This window comes from Erpetoichthys calabaricus, chromosome 18, assembly GCF_900747795.2.
Source record: "Erpetoichthys calabaricus chromosome 18, fErpCal1.3, whole genome shotgun sequence".
Classification (NCBI taxonomy): domain Eukaryota; kingdom Metazoa; phylum Chordata; class Cladistia; order Polypteriformes; family Polypteridae; genus Erpetoichthys; species Erpetoichthys calabaricus.
In genome coordinates, this window is record NC_041411.2 from 12,702,308 (window position 1) to 12,724,079 (window position 21,772).

Here is a 21,772-nt window from a genome sequence, read left to right on the forward strand (position 1 = left end):
CCAAAACTCTCCGGATGACGCTCTGCCTGGCATCCCACTCCTCTTTTGTGATGGGCCTCCGGGTCATGAAGCGTGCTTTCTGTTCATCTGTCATTACTGGTAAGAAAACAGTACAGTGATACTTTTACCACTGTTTCCTTGCATTTTATCATTTTGGTGAAATCAACAGCCACTTGCTTACCAGGACCTAATTCCACAGAGTTGTCACTCTGCCACATTACAAGAGAAGATTCTGCTTCTTCTGCCTTCCTGGGAGCCATTTCTGTAGGAATATCTTTCTTCATTTGTTTTTTCAATTTGGCCATTTTCTTTTTCATTCTTTTCTGCTTCTTTCTTTTTTCTTTCTTCTTCTTCTTCTTCTCCTCCTCCTCCCGCTCTTTGACCTTCTTACGTTTATGTTTGTCCTTCTTCATTGACTTAGAGTCGCTATTGCTGGATTCAGAGGAGGAGGATGACTGGAAACTTGAAGAAGAACGAGATGAAGAGGAGGAGGAGGACCTTGATTTCCGCTTCACCTTTTTTTCTTAAGGCAAATAAAAAAAAAAAAAATAAGTGATCCTCATATATTTATATATCAACAACCAAAAATAAATTTGACATTTTAACAAAATTTAAAAGGTTAAAACTGTCAGGAGTGCATACTGGAATATGTGTTGCGCTGGAAACGAAATGCAGAGTGGTGTGATGTGTTGAAACCAAATGGCCTGTAGCTGGCCTACTTTGCAGGGGGTCTTCAGTAACTAGAGAACAAGGCAGAGGTCTTGTGCATTTCAAACAATGTATTTCAGGTTGTAAACGGATCGCACCAACCAGGGGAGCCACAGACTTCCTAATGCATAGTACAGATAAGCTAAGTGATAAGAAAGATGGGCTAAGCCTTCCTGTGATCTCATGAATGTCTCATAGGGTCACAGCACCTTATGACATTTATATAAGATTGAACATCTCTTTCGTCCAAGTGTCACTGCCGAAGCTAACATCAAATAAACTGTGCGGGATGAAGTCCAAGGTCTGCTGCTGCCTTTAAGGTGGCCAGGCCTTCATTACGTGCAGGTGAGACCTACCTTTGTCTTTACTTGGGGATCGATGCTGTTTTCTGTGGGGAGAGCAACTGCTGGATCTGCTGCTTTTGGAACGCCTCCTCTTTTTTTTCTTTGAACTTCTGTCTTTCCTTTCATGAAGACTCTGGCTTTTGCTTTCTCTCTTCCTTTTCTTCTCTGGCAAACCCCGGTTTCTGCTCACTGACCTGCTGTGTGACCGGTTGTGTCCCATGGTGGCCAGCAACTTGCCCTCAGTAGGTTTATAAAGTTTTAATTATTCATTCAGTATGCACAATCTGAAAAAAAAAATGCACAAATAAAATTGCCACAAGGTATAGTGGAGTTCACCTGTTCTTTCAATGGCACATAAGAGACAAGCTACTCAAGTTTGCTGTGCACTGGATTACTTTATTTTGACAATTACCATCGTGGAGCCTTTTCTCTTCATCATAACTTATTTTCCTTTTTTTTTTGTGCGGTTGTTACTTCTAATATTGTTATCTTTGCTAGAAAACCGTCCTGGGTGTGTACGAGTGGCGATCTGTTGATCATTTAAGTTGCGCCTTGTATGCATTTACAGTTCTGTCTCCTATAAAAGCTACAAACATCTGGTTCTGCACGTGCAGCTCCCCACGGATTTTTGTTAAATGTTAAAAACATGGAGTCGCACTACAATTTAAGCAATGTGTAATCTTTTTGCAAAAACCAAATGTGTGATTTAATAAACAGTCTGAACTTTATTTGTAGACCAAAGGAATGGGTTTGAGATGTTACAAGGATGTTAACCCGTCCAAAACTCACACAACTGCACGGAGGAAACTGCCTTCGCCACTTAACGACTTAAATTACGGTATGTATCAGGAAAGCAGATTGGTGTTTAGTTGTGTATTTTAATACATTGCTGTTGAGGGTGACGCATTTGAGTTTCATAGGTCGGTCCCACGCACACTGGACTGGACTCCATCCACGGGACAGAACTACTACTAGTGTATGGCGCAAGAATTACGATAAAGTCCTGCGCGACATATAACATTTCACATCATTGGTTACATTCCTTTTCATTTTTTTCCATTTGGTGCACAGGCAGTCTGAAGTCCAAAGTGTTAACCACTACGCCACCCTGCCGTTAGTTATCGCAACACATTCCTTAATATGTGAATAATTCTAAACCTCCCACTACTGTACTTATTGGAATGCCTAATAAGAGCCCGAAATAAATCACTGAAGGTAACCTCAAGGTAAACACGGCGCAGTGATTGTGGAACTGACTGGGAGTTTAAACGGATTAGGAAGATGGCTGGCCGGATAGACAGAACTGAACTTCAGTGACGCCACCGCCGCGGTCCTTTCCCGTGTGTTAATCAGCGGACACAGCACGTCGGAATCGCTCGTTTTCCACTCCGCCTGCAAAGCCGAAGGTAAGAAGAGTCATCGGCACCTATTAGGACTTGTGATTCTCACCTGTTTCATTTGATGCTTTTAGTCCAGCTGCACTAACAAGGCAAACGTTATTGCGTCGGCCCAATGCTGCAGAATGCAAGAAGACGATGAATGTTGTTTATATTTGTTACACAGATCCTCACACTTTCGGTTTCTCCCATTTGTTGCCCGCCGGCCCTCAACACTTAAAATGGGAAAAAAACATCCTTGTGCATCGTCAAAGTGTGTCCGTGCACCTTAATCTACTGTGCACAGGTTCCGTCGTGTCGAATGTCGCACTTCACCGTTTTATTGTAAATATCATTTAAAAACGCCATCCCTCCTAATGAGACATTTAACTTCAAATCCTCACCCTAACGTATTTTAAAGTTAGCTTTTCTGTAAACCGAAAATGTAGTATTGAACCCATTTTTATTACACTTACATTGTTAAAATTAATAATTAGCTCCATGTCAAGGGCTGCCTGCTGCCCCAGGCCTAATACTACAGGGGCAGGTGGCTGCCTCCAAACCCTGATGGGAAGCAATGATGGATGTGGAGACTAGAATCGGACTGATCAGTCTGCATGTCCATCTTTTTTCTTTTGGTTCATGATCGGACAAAATAATCTTTCACATACAGAGGGGTCTAACAGTTAAAACCACTTGAGGACATTTACAATATGTCACCCTCAACCACTTTTAATGAAAAACTTTATGTATGGTAACCTGCAAAGATAAAATATTATTTATGTAAAACTATCTTTCTTCAGTAGTACACACATAGAATTACAATGGATGATTTATTAAGTCAAATTGTTATTAAGTAACACACTAGTGAGGCCCCACATTGAGTGCTGTGATCAGTTTTGGTCTCCATTTCACAAACGAGAAAGTCCAGAGGACAGCATCAAGGCTGATTAAGGGAGCTCTGAGTTATGAGGAGAGTCTGAAGAAATTAAACTTTTCCAGTTTAAACAAAAGGAAAAGAACAGGAGACATAATTGAAGTGTTTATGAATTAGTCCAGTGGATTGAGACGGTTACTTTAAAACAAGTTCATCAAGAACAGGGGGGCACGTTTGGAAACTTAAGGGTACATTTCGCAGAAACAGGAAGTTTTTCTTCATACAAAGAACCACTGAGATGTGGAGTAAGTGATTAAGTAGTGCGGTAGACAGTAGGACTTCAAAACTCGACTTAAGGTGGGGTTTGATTTGTCTTCAATTTTATTTGGTTATAAATTGATCTATTTGTATGGAATGATTACCATAAAAATTAACAAACAGAAAAACTCGACATAATGTTTCTTTAGAAGAATTAATTGGATAGGACTGGCGAGCTTTGTTGGGCTGAATCGCCTGTTCTTGTCTAGATTGTTATAATGTTCCAATAAAGAGTAAGACTACATAAGCATTAGGATATGACAGCAATAATATGTAAAAACTAAGGATATACTAACATCAAATTTTGTTTTAATGTACACTTAGTGGCTACTTATAGGGTCCCCTGCTCATTGATAATGGCTAGCCCCTCCAAATAGCCAATCATGTGATAGCCAAACACAAGTGAACATGTCTGGTCTGCAACTTTTGATTTCTGCTGCCGCATACAGCTAGTAGAATCGGAATTCAGCATCTACTGCATGAATCTGTTGTGAATTGTGCTTTGTGTCTTTGGTGGTGCTGCTGGTGGTGGTTGGCAGACATTAATCCTCTTAATATCAGCTGAACATCATCTGATTGCGTTCTAAGCATTTCTGTGGACAATTGTTTCCCATTATGTTCACAAATGGACACACTGCAGCGGCAATAACAAACAAAGCACACATTGGCTAAAGATAATTCCATAAAGTTGACCGGAAGTCCAGCGGATTGCACTGCCCTCAGATCTCAGTGTCTGCCATGCAGCTGGATGTTGTCAAGTGTCAGAAGGGATCAGAATCCCTAAGGAATCTTCTCCGCACTTGATGTTGAATCCAGGCCTCAAAGAATTTAAAAGCAAAGACACTATTAGACAGCTGGACCTAATAAAGTGGCCTGCTGTGGTCACAGGTGCTCAAATACCCACTGCATGTATGCAGGAATCAATGGCATCCAAGTGCAACTCTTGCCTTGCACCCATTGCTGCTAGGATGGCCAGCAACACTAAACTGCAAGTATGCAAAATGGATGATGAGTTCTTTACAATGACCTGGGTGCCTCTGTAGATCAGTGTTCATCAGTTTAAAAAATAACCCATCCTGAGAACAGAGAAACCGCCCAGTCACTAATGATCTATCAGACATGTACACCAAGTGGATTGATGCCCAATTAAGATATTTACCACTTTAATAAGAGGATTAGTTTCTGTCTGGTTGCTGTGTCTCTGTCATTCCAACAGACTGTGCATCACAGACATTTGTAGTAATAAAATGTATTGATTTTTTCATTCTTACAGGTGGCACGTCACAAACATTAACAGCACTTTTACGAATCCCATACCAAACGGCTTATAATATGGACATATGCATTGCATTTGCCATTCCAACAAAAGGTGCATCACAAACATTTGTAGCATTGCATTTAATTACTGTAAAGATTATAAAATACATTCCAATAGATCCTTGGGCAGCTTCAGTCCTGGAGGGCTGCAGTAGCTGCAGGTTTTTGTTCAAATCCAGTTTTTTAAATGAGATGCTGGTGAAGCTCTTATTACTCAAGTGACATTTGATGGTGGCTCTGAGGCTAGAGATCTGCACTGGCAATCGGAAGGTTGCCGGTTCGAATCCCGTAAATGCCAATAGGGACTCTGCTCTGTTGGGCCCTTAAGCAAGGCCCTTAACCTGCAATTGCTGAGCGCTTTGAGTAGTGAGAAAAGCGCTATATAAATGCAAAAAATTATTATTATTATTATTCATTTTAGTGGTCTCACCTGTTAAGGTCCCCCACCCTTAACTGCTTATTTAAGTCTTAATCAGCTGCACTCACTGTTATTAGCAATACGATACAAATGACAAAAGAGCCAACAGTTCTCCAACTATTGTGTGGATTAATCATCCTCTATTTGGTTAATAAAACACTTAAGAGAAAAGTGTGACAGACTGAAAATTATCCATTTTAGGCTTCAAATCATTTGGATAATATCCTTGGAAAGGAAAAAAATTTCGATATAACAACCTAACATTGCAGACTAACAAGTCATAAAATTAAATAAGGTCTGAGATTGGCAAGGATTGGCTACTAATTAAGCAATTCGATTGGAACAAAATCTACAGCCAGTGCGGCCCTCCAGGACTGACATTGCCCACCCCTGCACTAGACAGTGCACTGCAAACACAAACACTGAGGTCTACGTTAATTACTGAGATTTCAACCCGTTTTAGGTGGGTAGCACAACTAGTGTCCTATAAAGTGCTTACACTGAAAAGGTTCGGAGGCTCCGTTTGTGCCAAAGCGTGTCACAGTTGGCAGCCCTCCATTTCTTGTCTCTGGAGTACCAGACTGACATTTACTTTCCATTTTAAGTTGTGAATGGAAGCTCTTTAAAGCTTTTGTTAGTATACTTAGCAATTAACTTTGAAGTTGACAAGCAAAGGAGCCATTCTTTGAGAATGTTGACATCATGGGTTAATGCTTCTTGTTGGTTTTTATTTTTTTAGACATATAATTAAGCCTAAAGTTGAGCTACTGTAAGACATGGACACAGGATTTAGTATTTTGCAGTGTGGTGTAATGGGCGGCCGGGTCCCATGCCTGGCCGGGATGCCCCTGTTGTATATGGTCTGGGGGAGCCACCATGGGCTCCTCAATACCTCCGCCGGGACACTTGGTAGCAGCCTCCCTGGCTGACGACAGTGCCTCAGTTTCCCACAGGGTGTCATGGGAGCTGGAGTTCTCCACAACCATGTGGGGATCTGGGATGGCCGCCGGAGGTGCTGCCTGGATCCCGGAGCCCACCTGGACATCTCTACAGCACCGCCTGGAAGTGCAATTAGCCACAGGTGATCAAGCACATGGAGCACTAACGGGGGGCCTATAAAAAGGGCCAGCATCCACCACTCAGCAGCCAGAATCGGGAGGAAGAGGATGAGGTTGTCTGGGAGGAGTGGTGGTGCCAAGGTGGAGAGTTGTTGGTGTTGGATTTACGTGCTTTTGGGACTGTGTATTGCCTGTGGGGTTCATGGGGAAGACGTGCCCCACAGGTGAAGAAAAATAAAAAGTGTGCTTGTTTTACATGTGCCTCTGTGTCAGTCTGTGCCAGGCACTATATAGCGCCTTTTACACTGGTTGAATTCTGTGTTTTTTTACTTAAGAAGTATAAAATCGTGGTACAAGTTAACCAAATTCATGTGCTTCACTTTTTGATTTTAGAGTAAACCTGAAAGTTTGACCACCAGAAAATATGGAATGTGTTTACAACATCCGCACTGACAATTGTGCTGTTTTATTTATTTATTTTTTTAAACACATAATTGAGAATAAATTAACTGCCCATTTCTTTTTTTACGTTTCAATTACAGAATGCAACGTGGAGAAATCACCAGAATACAAAACAGCAGTTCAATGGGTGACACTCACTTGGTGTAGAAGAAAACCTGTCATGAGACCCCAGGTGGGTGATTTAAGTGCACCCATGGAGATGCAGCTGTTTTTTTTATAAATGATAAAAATGTATTAAGCGAATTAACAAGACCAAATTTAGAAAACCTCTAAACTTGACCAAATTCAGGTTTAAGCTGCTATGTGGCCAAATATTGAAGTGAGCAAGATGTCAAGTTTTACACATTCGATTCAACTACAGCTAATTAGGAATGTCAACTTATAAATGGCACTCTTGCTCTACCTTGGTGTTTTCATAAATACTAACATTATAAACAAATTACGAGAAAATATTCTCTTTGAAAATTTCAACTAAATCAGCACATTTTGACAATTAAGGATAAAATAAAAAAGAAAACCAGGCCTCCAGATAAGGCCCCGGGCGACCTATCAATATGAACAAGACTGTGTTTGCCCGCCTTCTCTTGTATAAGCTGTCATTTTTCTGAGCTTGCCCAGCCTGACCACTTGTAACTGTTTGTCTGTTCCATCCCACCTCCACATATAAACTATATATAGTATTTCTTTATTTGAAATATGGATTAAAGTGCATCAGCCACATTTCACAGCCTCACATTTTAGATCACGACACAGGAGTCTGTGTTGGCACTCGGTGCTGGCGCCTCTCTTGTGAAGCCATCTGCAAATCCGTCTCCTTCCACCAGCTCCGGCTTCTTATTGCACATGGGGCATAGCTGGTTGCGCACCACTGAGGATCGCATCCATATAATGAGATTCCAGCGCTGCCCGGATGTGAGGGGAAGAGCGCCATGCATGTGCTGCCCGCGATGCAGAAGGCCATGTGTGGTCTCGTGTCCAATCTCCACACATTCTGTTTCACTTATTGGAACCTGCAGAGGAAAAAAAATCCGTGAACAACCAGTTAATAAAAAGCCAATTTATTTTGCACCAAAACATCACTTTTGTTCCACTATAGAACTGCAAATCAGCCGGAAGATGTGGACAGTCATGTTTTTATCTCACATGCACTCTACCAGTGACTCTCAACCACAGGGATGCAGACTGCTGCCAGTGGGTTGTGTGTTGCGATTGCTTATAATGCTACTGGGACATGGCGGGACGCTGCCCCGACGATCACACTCAATTCACTAAGGGGGAGGTCATGAAAGAAACACTGGGTCATGACCTCAGGCTGAGAAACACTGAACTACTGCACAAAACAAATGGGTTTTACATCATGTAGTAACATTTTACTGACAGAATTAGGCTGACAGGCTGTGGCAACTCCTGCATGGCTCCATGTGGACCACCGTTTACTAATCCTATTCCTTGAGAAACAACTATGGTTGTTGACTTTTCATTCCAAGCTAAAGTCATTTCCAGCTTTGAGTGAAAATCCTTGCCTAATTCTAACTGGTAGTTTTAGGGATCTAAAATTTAAAGATACCAATTCAGAAGCTAGTGAGATGGTGGGCAAAGAGGCTGGCACACAGCTTCAGAATCCTGGGTTTAAATTCTGACCCAGTCACTGTTGGTGTATAGTGAACATCGGCTCCATGTGGTTTTACTTATTTAATAATAATAATAATAATAATACATTTTATTTATATAGCGCCTTTCCCATGCTCAAGGCACTTACAGAATAAATAAAGAACGGCAGAATATACAGTATATAGCATTGTACAAACCAGATAAATAAACAAAGAAGATTAAGACAGTAAATTCTGAAAAAAAAAAAACAGACAACATAATTGATGGTCTCTCGCACACACATACAGGTTACATGAGCATCTTGACAGAGAAGTAAACTGAGAGAAAGGTAATAAAGTCAAGTAGAGCTAAACAGCCTTCCTGAACAGATGAGTTTTGAGTTGTTTTTTAAAAGAATTCATGGAGTCAGCTGACCTGATTAATTTTGGTAGGTCATTCCAGAATCTGGGCGCTATACAGCTGAAGGCCCTGTCACCCATGGAGTGTAGATTAGTGACGGGCACAACAAGATTACCAGAATCAGAGGACCTTAGTGGGCGGGCAGGCACATAGTGATGGAGAAGGTCACTGATGTAGTTTGGCGCGAGGTTATTTAAAGCTTTGTAGGTTATTAGTAGGATTTTATATTCGATTCTGTAGGACACAGGGAGCCAGTGAAGGCGGAGCAGGATGGGTGTGATGTGCTCGCTGCTGCTGGCTCGAGTAAGGACTCTTGCAGCTGAGTTTTGAATAAGCTGGAGCTGTGATATAAGATTAGAAGGGGCGCCTGCCAGTAGGGAATTACAATAATCGATGCGGGATGTGATAAAAGCATGGACAAGTTTCTCAGCATTAGAGAAGGAGAGGAAGGAGCGAACACGGGATATGTTACGGAGGTGAAAGTAAGAAAGTTTCTTAATGTGATTTATGTGGGCGGAATAAGTGAGGGAGGAGTCAAAAATGACACCAAGATTTTTTACAGTAGAGGCAGGTCTGATGAGATCACCGCCAAGATGGACTGGGAAGGAGCTCATTTTATTAAGTTGCATTTTAGTCCCAATTTGCAGGAGTTCAGTTTTATTGCAATTTAATTTTAAAGAGTTCTGCTCCATCCAGGTTTTAATTTCACTAAGGCAGGTTGTGAGCTGAGAAAGCTCTGATGAAGTTCCACTTTTAACATTGAAGTAGAGCTGTGTATCATCTGCATAAAAATGATAACCCAATCCATAACTACGGATAATATGGCCAAGGGGAAGCATATAAATACAGAAAAGCAGAGGACCGAGGACAGAGCCCTGAGGGACTCCTTGTGTGACTGGCGCTGAGCTGGATCTACTGTTGCCAAGACTAACAAACTCTTGCCTATCAGTCAGATAGGACTTGAACCACTGGAGGGCAGTGCCAGAGATACCCAGCATGTTCTCCATTCTGAACAGTAGGATGTCATGTCTGACAGTGTCAAATGCTGCACTGAGGTCTAACAGAATTAATATGCTGGTTTGTCCAGAGTCTGCTGCCATAAGCAAATCATTGGTTACCCGTAGCAGAGCAGTTTCACAGCTGTGCCGCGCCCTGAAACCAGACTGAAAGGGTTCCATCAAATTATTAGAGGTTAGGTAATTGGTGAGTTGGGAAGCTACAACACGCTCAAGAACTTTTGACAGGAAAGGTAAGTGGGAAATAGGCCGGAAATTGTTAAGATTGTCAGCATCAAGGCCAGACTTTTTTAACGTTGGGGTTACAGAAGCAATTTTAAAAGTGAGCGGCACAGAGCCAGTGTCAAGGGATGAGTTTATTATTGTTGTAACAGTCGGGATTATGGCATGAAGGCAGGATTTAAGTAGTGTGGTGGGGATGGGGTCCAGTACACAAGTAGTCGGCCTCATCTTATAAAGCAGGTCATTAACAAACGCAGATGTGACTGGTGAGAACTTAGAGAAGGAGCTGGATGGAGTGGGAAAACAGGGAGAGATATAAACAGATGATGTATTTATGTTGGTTGAATTATTTAGATCTTTAATTTTGTTACGGAAAAAGTGGAGGAATTCCTCACAGACTTCAGTAGAAGAGGTAGTTGGACCAGATGCGGGTTCGAGTAGTTTATTAACTACAGAGAACAAAACCCTTGGGTTATCATGGCTACTTTCTATTATTCTGTTTGTCCTAAAGACACACAGGGTCAGGATATTGGGTGACTGGATATTGGCACTGGGCAGGTGGACACCATCAGTGGCTCCTTCTTTTCACACTCCTGAGTTCCCTTGCCGTTACTAAAAGAATAAAATGCTTCAGAAACTAGATGGACGTGTAATTCATAAATAACAAATGCTTTCACTCTTTGTTATATCTGGCGGTCTATTGCCTTAATTTCACTTTTCTAATTAAGTACAAATTAAGTTCATATTCTTTTCATTGTTTATGATTCATTGACTTGCTTTAATTAACCCTACGCAGGCCCATTCCACAGCTGAATCGATCTGTCAGAGTTAGATAATCGGGTTAGGTTAGGGTGCATGCACTGGTACATTACATGGCCATGCCCACCACATAACAAAACAGCTCAGGATCCCAGTGGGCAACCCCCCCAAGGCAGACAAATGGTCCAGTCCCACCCACAAGAGATGACCATCTATCTGCCGCAGCAAGGAGTTACGGTGGGATCCCCATGGCCTGGTGAAGGCCATTCGTGTCCACAACAATGAGGGGCCTGCGAGCCGGATCACCCCCCGGGAATCGCGACACATGGCCGTACTGCCCTAACTGATGCTCCCTCACAATGGAGGTAATGTGCTTCATTCAGGACTCCATGAGCAACACAAAGCCAAACAAGTGGTACCCAGGGATTCTCTGAAGAGACACAGTACTGAAGGAGTCCAGTCTTTGTCTCAGGTCACTGGATAGTGTCCATGTCTCACAACCATACAGCAAGACAGGAAGCACCAGGACTTTAAAGACTTGGACCTTCATCCTTTTGCAGACATCGGGAGCGCCACACACCCCTTTTCCAGCGACCTCATGACCCCCCATGCTCTCCCAATCAGTCTACTTACTTCACAGGAAGAGTCACCAGAGACACGAATGTCACTACTGAGGTAAGTAAACCTCTCGACAAGGTTGACATTCTTTCCACAGACAGACACACTGCTGGCAGCCGTGCCCAAGAGGTCATTAAAGGCCTAATCACTGGCTAGTAATTACTTTACAAAATGCAGGCAGGAGTAAGAGAATGGAGTTATCATTCTGTCAAGCCAATATTTTTGTCAAATGTGTGAAAATACATATTTATGAACTGCAATACCTTAGGAAGAACAAAATAAAATGTAGATTTACATTCCAAACCTGCTCAAACCAGTTCATGGTCATAGGAGGCTGGAGCCTATCCCTGCAGCAGAAGCTACAGCCACAGAGAGGGTCGCCATCATCCCGGCGTCCGGGGTGAAATAAAACTGATATCTCAATCTCAGATGAAATCTCATGAAAAAACTGATCGCACAGAAAAGCAGCAGATGAACTTCTTCCAGCACGTGGACTGAGAAAAGCTATCTGAACGGTTTGTTCTTTGTTATATGACAAAGTTATGTTTCCAAGTAGAAACATTCAAGACGACACAGTAACTAACCAAAAAAAAAAAAAATAAGAATATGGACGAGGAAATACCTGTCTCATGTCCCCGAAATACAAGCTCCCCTCCGTGAAGTCTTTTCCCAATGACACGTTCAGAGTGACCTCCGCATTGTCGTAATGGTAGCTCAAATCCAAGTCTTGCTGCAAAGCATATTTTACCACAAATGCTTTATGGCTGTCCAGAGTATCCCCTCCACAATCAGAAAAGAGCAGCGACGCCACAGGGCACAGATAGGCCTCTCGGAGGGGAGTCAGGAAAGTGGCATCAAAACCCAGTTCATTTAGTAAAACCTGAAATCGATAAAAGCAAGAAAACAGCAATGTGACCCATTTGAACATCAGCACTAGGAGGACAGTTTGAGGTTCTTTCTCATGTCTCTACTAAAATAAAGGCAAAATCTGTAAATCTTTAACTAAAACTGCAGGAGTAAGCTACAAGGAGGAGGATGAGCGACCTTCAAGCAAATACTGCTAACAGCAGTACATGTAAATACAATTCCTGTAAGAGATTTTAAAAAAAGTGATATTATCCACACATTTTAACCATTTTATCCATACAATTTAAGAACAAAGTGAAAACCAAGAGCATGTCCATAGATCTAACTACCGATTACAATACTAAATACCGCTCTTAAAATTTAAAGCTCTCCACAGCCTCACTGATCTCCTACAGACTTACACTCCTCTCGCTCACTCAGATCCTCATCTGCAGCTCGACTTTCTGTACCACACATCAAACTCTGTTCTATGGGAGCTCGAGTGTCCTCTCATTGTGCTCCTCAACTCGGGAATTCTCTTCCCTCTCATATACGTTAGCTCAATTCAATAACACATTTTAAAACTGCCCTCAAACCTTGTCTCTTCAAACTGGCATACCAATTGTGAATTTAACACTGCTACTGCCCGTTATCTTTGTGTGTTTGCTACTACCTCTGTACCTCTGCTTTTTGATTTATCATTCTTTTTATTTTATTAATGTTTATTTTCATTGTAAGGTGACCTTGAGTGTTAAGAAAGGTGGCTATTAAATAAAATGTATTATTATCATTATTATCTAAAGCAGGAGCCTGTTCATGTTAAGTAGCTCTCGCACTTAAGCTTTACAACAACCATGGCGGTTTCTATTTAGGGGTTTCACTTAATAGTATAGGAAAAGGCCGAGCCTCGTTCTTCTTTGTGCTCTCACCCCATAGTTATTCATTGTGTTTGGCCTTCCCTTTGGTGCTTCCGACTGCTCAAAATTCTCCAGTTCTTCAATGAAATCTCTGCAGAATTCTTCAGTAAACACAGGTATACGATAGGTCCTTGGAGCTTTTTGGAATGAATGCAAAAAAGTAGGAGTATCATTGTTATGCACTCTGCAACACACTATTAGCATATGAAAATAAGAATATATAGTTTAACAATAAAATTAAATGGACAGAATCATGAAACTGATTATAGAGCAAGCAGGTACTCTTGTTCAAATATCACACAAAACAAAAATCAACTTCATCCACCTTAGTTTTTCAGAGGTTTGCTGGTATGGCGAGGATGATAGTCATTATTCATTTATTTACTAGGGGGTTCGCCCCCTGCTCGCTTCGCTAACCAACCCCCCAGCCACTTCGCGTCTCTGCCGCACGCGTTGTGAAGATGTGTCTGAACGCATCCCAAGGAGATGCAGTCGCTCCTCCAAAACAGAAACGGTGATACAATGGGAAACAAATAGTTTTTTTTTACCTCCTCTTTGTTCGATCAGCTACTGGGTTGCTGCTGCTGCTGTACTGCACGATCTGCATCTCGTGCGGCGCTTCGAACATTTAAAAGCCTGTACAGCAGCTGTCCTACTCTTTGTCTTTTATTTCCAGCCCCGGGCGTGGTTAAATCTTTTGGCACCAAATCTAGTCTCGCGGAACGCAAGTTCTTGATATTTTTTAGTTTATAATTTAAAAACGGAAAAACAATCTGAAAATTTAACAACATCACATTACAGTTTGATAAATTCTGAAAAGAATGATACCACACATATAGATGTAGGTTTTAAAATAAGGCTGATTTAAAGCGTGACAAAAAACGTGACATAAAATCGTTGCACTTTTAGGCTTAGGACTTTATATATAGAGAGTAGATTTATTTATTTATTTAAAACTTGGAGTAAATCTTTCTGTTTTACATATTGGAGTGTCACAAAACTGTATTAGAAAAAAAAAGTTCTGGCCAACCTGAGGCCTGATGCTCTTCTTCAACTGATATGTACTGTGCATGTACAGCTCCCATTTAGGTACGTGAGGCCACATCTGCCTTACCACTCTGATGTCACCCGATTCCAGTTTTTCCAAAAATCTGTCACAGACCGAATTTTGGTGCAAACACCCAGCATCAATATGGTCTCAGATTTTTGTGTGTGTTTTTTTTTTTTTGATATTGGATACAGTCGGCTTTCCTATGAGATACTGAATTCCAACTGTGATTAGTTTAAACAGTCACAGCTGACTTTCACTCGAGGATTTTCCTTGATTTTGTCTTTCTTGTGCACCATGAGGCACATTAAAAGGAGAGATTTGTGTGGTAGTGCGAGTACACAGATATCAAAGTGTTATTCATTTCATGTCCTCCAGCCGCTGTCATTCATCAAAGCATTTAACAATACCGCTCCGCCGCCACCCCTGACTGCTCCTATGTATCCATATTCTTCTCTGAATGGTGGAGGTGGAGAAAACCATGGCATTACATTTCAGGCATATGATGCCTTAGCCCTCCGGTTTACAATAACTATATTTATAAAACACTGCGGTGGGTTCCCTGCCTTGTGCCCTGTGTTGGCTGGGATTGGCTCCAGCAGACCCCCGTGACCCTGTGTTCGGATTCAGCGGGTTGGAAAATGGATGGATGGATGGATATTTATAAAACAAGCTCTGCCTCAAAAATGAAGAGTATCATCAATAACAAAATGTGTGAATCCCAGATAGTGCACACATTACCACATTATCCGACGTCTGCTCAGAGCTCTTTACTAATTCAATTTCAGAGACTTGGACCTGACAGTTCAAACACAACATCACAGGTTTATGAAATTTATCTGCAGCATCAAGCTGACAACAAAGTCATTTCCTGAGACAGGCTTCTTCTCAAATGACTTAAGAATTGTGGATAAAATACCTGCAAGCTGCACGATGCTCTTTGGCAGCCTGTCCATGGAGGCATTTTCACACTTTGAAAATGTAACAATTTCTAGAAATTCTGGGGCTAGATAGGATTCCTGAAAGAACAAAAGATAAAGACTTAAAGCAGCATCTGGATTACGGAGAAGTGATGACAAGCTTTATAATTACATACATAATGGACCTGCGATGATCTGGTGCCACATCCAGGCTTGGTTCCTACCCTGCACCTGACTACTGTGTACGCTTAAAAGAAATCTACAAAACGCCTCATCCAGAAATATACCATCTGTAGGACTTTGCCATTGTAACCCGAGAAAATTGAAAATGCCTGCTAGTTTCTGAATTTAATTATCTTGATGGCAAGTTGTAAGTCTCACTGTTTATTAACATGCGTCCACATCCTGACAAAACGGGCCATAGATGGTGGGGAGCACAACCAGAAATCTATGTTCAATGCCTTAACCAAGGGGTCACAGATTCAGTCCTGGAGGGCCGCAGTGGCGGCAGGTTTTTGTTCCAACCTGATTGCTTAACTAGTAACCAGTCCTGGGTAAAGACATATCATAGTTCATTTTATGGCTGGTTAGTGTTTTTCTTTGGGCCATGTCAGCTTTATCTTATATCGTTGATTTCTTTTGTTTTTCCTTTTTATGGATATCATTAGATGATTTGTGGCCTGAAGCGGAGGAGTAATTCTCAGTCCTTCACATTTTTCTCTTTGGTTTCCTTCTCAATATTTGGTTAAATTAGATTATTCACGATGAAGACAGATGTAAATGGAAACAAGTGAGACACAGAACTGCTGCTTCCTGTGTCATTTTCATCGCATTGCTAGTAAAAATTAAAAAAAAACTTTAAATGCAGTTGTTTAAGACCAAAATAAGCAATTAAGTTGTCTTAACAAGCAAGAATGACTAAAAATGTTGCCTGACCGAGAAATGTTGTCTTCTCATAAGAAACTGAATTGGAGCAAAAACTTGCAGCCAGACTTTTCAGACCCCCTGCCTTAGCTACAGTACTTCTCTCTCCTGCAGTGTATCATTATCTTCTTACTAGGGGGCTTCGCTCGCAAAACCCACCAACCCCCAGGTTTGTTTAACTGGGTATACAATTCAAAGAGATTGTTATTTTCATATCATTCATTTTTTATTTCTTGATATTTGCCAATAATAAAGCTGTAGTGAATCAATTATTCCCCACCCGGGGTACACTGTGCATCAGCCACTTCACATCTCTGCCTCACGCCTCGACCCAAGATTTTTTTATTATAATAGAGAGATATAATACGCTACCGTGGCTGTCCATTTGTCTGTCCAGGGTTTTAAATCACCTGTAGCTCGCAAACTGTTTGACCTGCTGACCTGACATTTGATACATATATACTATATGACATCTACTATCCACTTTCGGGGTGATGATTGGCGTCCAAGGTTATTCCTCTTTTTATTTTCATTTTATTGTAGAATCAACCAGCAGGGCAGCCGTGCAGCACATGCAAACGGCGAAGGTGGTAGGGATGAGAACGGCGCCCATCACTTCCCCTAACGCTTCATATCTTAAATCATTCTTGAGGCAGATTGAAGACTTAAGTGCCAGCTTAAGTGAAAAATTAAAGAAAACGTATCAGGTAATTGCAACACAAACACTGACTTAATCAGTTTTAACGCGAAAAGATGCCAATGAAAGAAGAGAAGAAGCGGGTCGCTAGGGTGGAGGAAAGAAGAGCTGCAAGCGCATTAACCGCTAAGCAAATGAATGCTAAACATACAGAGAAAGAGGATGAAAACTAGGAATACTCAAGTCGAGTGTATTCTGCAGTGTGCCGTTACTAGTACCATTTATAAAAGGTAGTAAATGTTAGGTGACCAAATGAGATGCATCATACCCTATGGGACGTCGCGCTGTACCTGTAGCACATATACATGTCGGTGGAATGGTTTGTAGATCTCACGAATCATTGCAGATCTCTCTATCGCTTCCTCGTCAAGCAGCTTTCTTCGATAAATCTCCTTTTCAATCTAGGGGAAAAACATTGAAATAGTGCAGTAAAGTAGGATGCCAACCCCGTTCAGCCCATCCATCCAATTTTGAACCCATGTAGCACAGCACCAGTTTTTTTTGCAGCTGTCCTTCCTCTGCCTTGACCCCCACCAGACCAACTCGAGAGATGATCATTACACGCCGATATTTGTGGGTTTGTGTCACACAAAGGCCAAAAAAAAAAACAAAAAACAAAATTACAGAAAGGAGGCAAACAACTAACTGCCACCATGATGGGGACTGGGATTCGGTGCCATGCTGACATTCCGGTTTTATACAAAAATCAATGAACTAACTGCTGCTAACCGAACATGTCTCAAACGCAAAACATCGGGTCTAGTCGACCGGGGAATGAGGGTCAAAGCAGACTTACAGTGCAGGAAGGCCCTTTGTGTGTAAAAGGTGGGTGCCACCATCCTAGAAGGGAGCCCTGATCTTTAAATCTGAAGATGTTCTCATTATCAAGTAGCAGTTCTTTTTTTTATTATTTAATACACCGTGAACAACACTTACTCGGAGTCCCTCATTTGTAGTTAAGAATCACAACTCCTACCCACGGAAAGACATTTTAGACAATGGGAGCTTTGGAATTAAAGGATGGACAAATTCTGTTGTCAGATTAGACCAGCAGCATACTGCTGAATGACAAGGAGAGGGTTGGCGGCCTGGCGGAGTTCCTCAGACACTGTGAACGTCTCTAACTTGTTTGTTAATGGCTGCCCATTTATTTCCTCGGCGAGTGTGGCTGACAAGCGTTTTTGTTTCTTTTTTTCCTGCCTTCCACTGTCAACTGGCCATCGCTCAGTGTTAATGGGCAGGTATTGTTAGGTTTCCATGTATCCGTTTAGAACTTCACTGTATAGGCTTACAGTGTCATTAATGTTCCAGTGTGCCAGTCGACATTAGCATGTCAGCACTCTCCAGCACCATGATAAGTGAGTAGCATTACTAGCTAATCTTACAGCTTGTCTGTCTCTTTCTTGGATGACACAACTACTTAGCCTACAGTCGCACATTCAAACTTTTGTATGTCTAAAACAAATCTGCGTGTGTACTAATTATGTAATTAGTAATGTGTACAGCAGTAATTGTAGTTTTAGTGCTGCACAGTATAAACGCGTTGACAGGGTAATGCCAAATTAATTGTCCCCAGAATTTCTGCACTTACAAGGACATTGTTTTAATTTCTCAGACTCATCATACTATCCACACACAACAGTCAGAATGGAGAAGTGGCAACAGCAAAACCATTCTGATGGTTAAGTACAAGATTTGGGACCACCAGTGTCTCAAAACATTTCTTTATGGCTGGAGCCATTGTCTCGGTGTGCTTTTCTGACCTTTTCTTTCACTTCTTGCATGAGTAGTCTAACAGATTCTTCCTTGTGTTTCTTTACTCTATTTCAGAATCTGTTAGGTCTGCAAACACATACACTGTATGGCCAAAAGTTTGTGGACTCCCCTCCAGTTTAATGAGTTCAGGTGTATAACACCAAGTGTACAGCCATGCAATCTCCATTGACAAACATTGGGTCTTACTGAAGAGCTCAGTGACTTTAAACTTGTTGCTGTCATAGGATGCCACCTTTGATCTAAGTCAGTATGTGAAATTTCTGCTCTGCTAGATCTCCCCCAGGCAACTGTAAGTGTTGTTATTGTGAAGTGGAAGTGTCGAGAAGCAACAACATCTCAGCCATGCAGTGGCAGATCACCCATAGTCGCAGAGTGGGGCCACTGAGTGCTGCATCATGGAAAAAAACATCTATCCACTGTCACAACAGAGTTCTAAACTGCCTCTTGAAGCAAAATCAACGCAAGAACCGTGCTTCAGGAGCTTCCTGAAATGGGTTTCCATGGCTAAGCAGCTGCACACGAAAACTTAAGATCACCATGTGCAATGTCTAGCGTTAGCTGGAGTGACGTAAAGCTCACTGCCATTCGGCTCTGGAGCATTGGACAGGTGTTCTCTGGAGTGGTGACGCACACTCTTCACTATATAACACTCTCATGGACCAGTCTGGGCTTGGTGAATGCCAGGATGACACCACCTTCTGGATTGCACCGAGCACACCGTACAGTTTGGAGGGGTTTGTGCTTGGCCCCTATGTTCCTGTGACAACTACAGCAGACAAAGACATTTTTGTCAATTTTGTACACTTCCAATTTGGGGAAGGCCCCTTTCTGTTCCAGCAGGACTATGTCCATAAAGACATGCAGGAACTCGAGTGGTCTGACCTCAACCCTAGTGAACACCTTTGGGATGAACCAGAATGCTGTGAGCCAGGTCTTCTTGTCCAACATCAGTACTTGACTGCACAAATGTGCTTTTACCTGAATTTGCACAAATTCCCACAGTTGCTCTCCAAAATCTTGAGGGAAGAGTGGAGGCTGCTGTGGGATGGGGGGGTGCCAACTCCATATTAATGCCTGTGGTTTTAGAATGGGATGCCCAACAAGCTCATATAGCCGTGGTGGTCAGTTATCCATTAACTTTTGGCCATACAGTGTCCATTACAGCTCAGTCTCTTTAACAACTGGTGCACTTGTGGGAATGAATGTCAGTTATGTAATTTGTCATGACATTATGCGTCTGCCTCAGTAATTAGATAGATAGGCAGGAACCAGGCTATTTAATAATAGTGAGAAATGTATTTATCCCAAGAGTAAAGGTTGGCCTTTTATAAAAGCTCAAACAATATTGTAACAGGCAATTACTAACACTAGGCTGTTTACGGGCGGCGTTTCGGATCGGTCAATTGTTTTGTTAAGGGTCAGTCCAGAGAGAATCATTAATGTGTTTTTATTACTATTAACAACATTTACATTTCTAGCTATAAAGCCATTTGATCCAGTAATGCGCTACAAACCCAGTGGAAGATGACTCCGATCGCCTTCCTGCAACACGAACGCGTTTTAAAACCGCACTCCTCGGGTGAACTTGTAAAATCCGCCAGTAAAGTGCGGTGCACTGTGCGTGTCAACAGGTGTCTGCCGTGTCGGACTCTTTCTGTTGTCACGGTGTATACTCGTTCATAGTCGAGGCCACATGAGGAAGGGGGATTCTGTAGCACCCCCCATTCTGCCATTAGGCCCCCTTTGTTCATTCGCATCTCTACAGTCTTTTGAGTCCGGCGAGTGTTCCTTTTAACAGGACCACCACGGCAGCATCGCGTTTCCCTGCACTTGTGCAACAAAAGTCGCCCACCTTTAACACTCAAGTGCAGTGGGGATCCTTCTTGACACACAGCCGTTCCAAAGCACAAACTGCCATTACCTGTTTTAAGACTTTCTGGAAGTGCTCAGTCGTCGAACAGCCACGCTTTCTCAAAATCTGCAAGTGACACAACAAATACATTTGAAGATTATCGATGTTTACGATTTGACAAACATCTGCGGTCGCCACCGTGCTTACCGCTCCGTACGTCTGTCTGAACTGCTCTTCGGACGTGTACTTAATGTGAAGTTTGAACTCTGTCAGAAAAATATTATCCGTATAGAAACACGAACAGTGGTAGAACTGCGTCGTCGACATCTCGATCGGTGCAAAACTAAACTAACACACAGGTGACTGAAGGCTAAAATAGCATCCACTTGCAGAGCCACAGCACCACACGTTATCGCAGGGATAGACCCACAAATGCAGGTCTGCAAGTGGATTCTACTCACTGAAGGGAGAAGCGCTATAGTGACCACTGGTGACCAGCGGTGGCAGCAACAACTGCGCAAGCTGAACGCCACGCCCACTGCCCACCTAGATATGAGCGCCGTGACAGCACAGCAACGGGAACATTGGTTCCGCTTGTACCATACCATTACACTGTCTAAACTCGCTTAAACCTGAGCAGGGTCGTGAGGGGCTAAAGCTCAAAGCAACTGGAAGAATCCCCTGGACAGGGTACCAGTCAATCGCAGGACGTTTTTACTTTATGTACAGTATAAAAAAACAAAACAATCAAACGCCATTTAGCAAATGCATAGTCAAATTTGTGCTACTCGAGCCAAAATACCAAAATTGGGTGCATTAAAAACATTACAAATATTTTAAAATTGCAAATACGCAATATTAACATTGACAACGTTTTATTACATACTTCTTAAAAATAATGATTTTATTTTAAACCGATCAACAGAAATTAACGATGTTATAGATACGAAGCAAGCGTCGGCATTTCCAGAATTAGTGTCACCAATTTGTTTTTGATTGTTTCGGAACTGATTTTATCTATCATATATCGCCTTTCACATCTATCTATCAATCATATAGCGCCTTTCATATCTGTCTATATTAATATTCCTCTGGCACGCCTTTGGTGACCTCTAGTGGCAGCACGTCGTCACTGCACGCTAAGTCTCCCCGAGCCGCAAGCACGCTGCCTGCAGGTAACCTCCGTGCTCTTTAACGAGCCCCTTTAAAAGTGCAGCTCAGTGCTGGAGGGTGTAAATGGCACTCTTGTGTTTTAGGAGGAGTTTCGGAAGTCTGAGACTGGGGAGATC

General features: G+C 42.1%; 1 protein-coding gene across 3 annotated transcripts; it reads right to left on the minus strand.

The window, feature by feature from the left end:
• Positions 1-1,213: 1,213 nt before the first annotated feature.
• Positions 1,214-20,984, minus strand: ogfod2 (2-oxoglutarate and iron-dependent oxygenase domain containing 2). Of its 3 annotated transcripts, XM_051921572.1 has the most exons (8): positions 20,691-20,984; positions 20,553-20,609; positions 17,146-17,256; positions 15,234-15,333; positions 13,279-13,403; positions 12,126-12,383; positions 7,613-7,888; positions 1,214-1,336 (listed from the first exon to the last, which is right to left on the minus strand). In XM_051921572.1, the coding sequence occupies exons 1-7, from the start codon at positions 20,808-20,810 to the stop codon at positions 7,616-7,618; spliced, it is 1,044 nt and encodes a 347-aa protein (XP_051777532.1). In that variant the 5' UTR covers positions 20,811-20,984; the 3' UTR covers positions 1,214-1,336; positions 7,613-7,615. The 3 variants fall into 3 exon arrangements, with proteins under 3 accessions (XP_051777532.1, XP_028681296.1, XP_028681295.1); XM_028825463.2 differs by lacking the exon at positions 1,214-1,336 and having other exon boundaries at positions 6,801-7,888; positions 17,124-17,256; positions 20,731-20,977; XM_028825462.2 differs by lacking the exon at positions 1,214-1,336 and having other exon boundaries at positions 6,801-7,888; positions 20,731-20,976.
• Positions 20,985-21,772: the final 788 nt, after the last annotated feature.

Excerpts from the sequence above, each read along its gene's own strand:
- ogfod2 (XM_051921572.1), bottom strand. The coding sequence starts at position 20,810 with ATGTCGACGACGCAGTTCTACCACTGTTCGTGTTTCTATACGGATAAT. Across the intron at positions 20,610-20,690 it reads TCAGACAGACGTACGGAGCG|ATTTTGAGAAAGCGTGGCTG; the intron begins GTAAGCACGGTG and ends TGTCACTTGCAG. Across the intron at positions 15,334-17,145 it reads GACATGTATATGTGCTACAG|GAATCCTATCTAGCCCCAGA; the intron begins GTACAGCGCGAC and ends TTGTTCTTTCAG.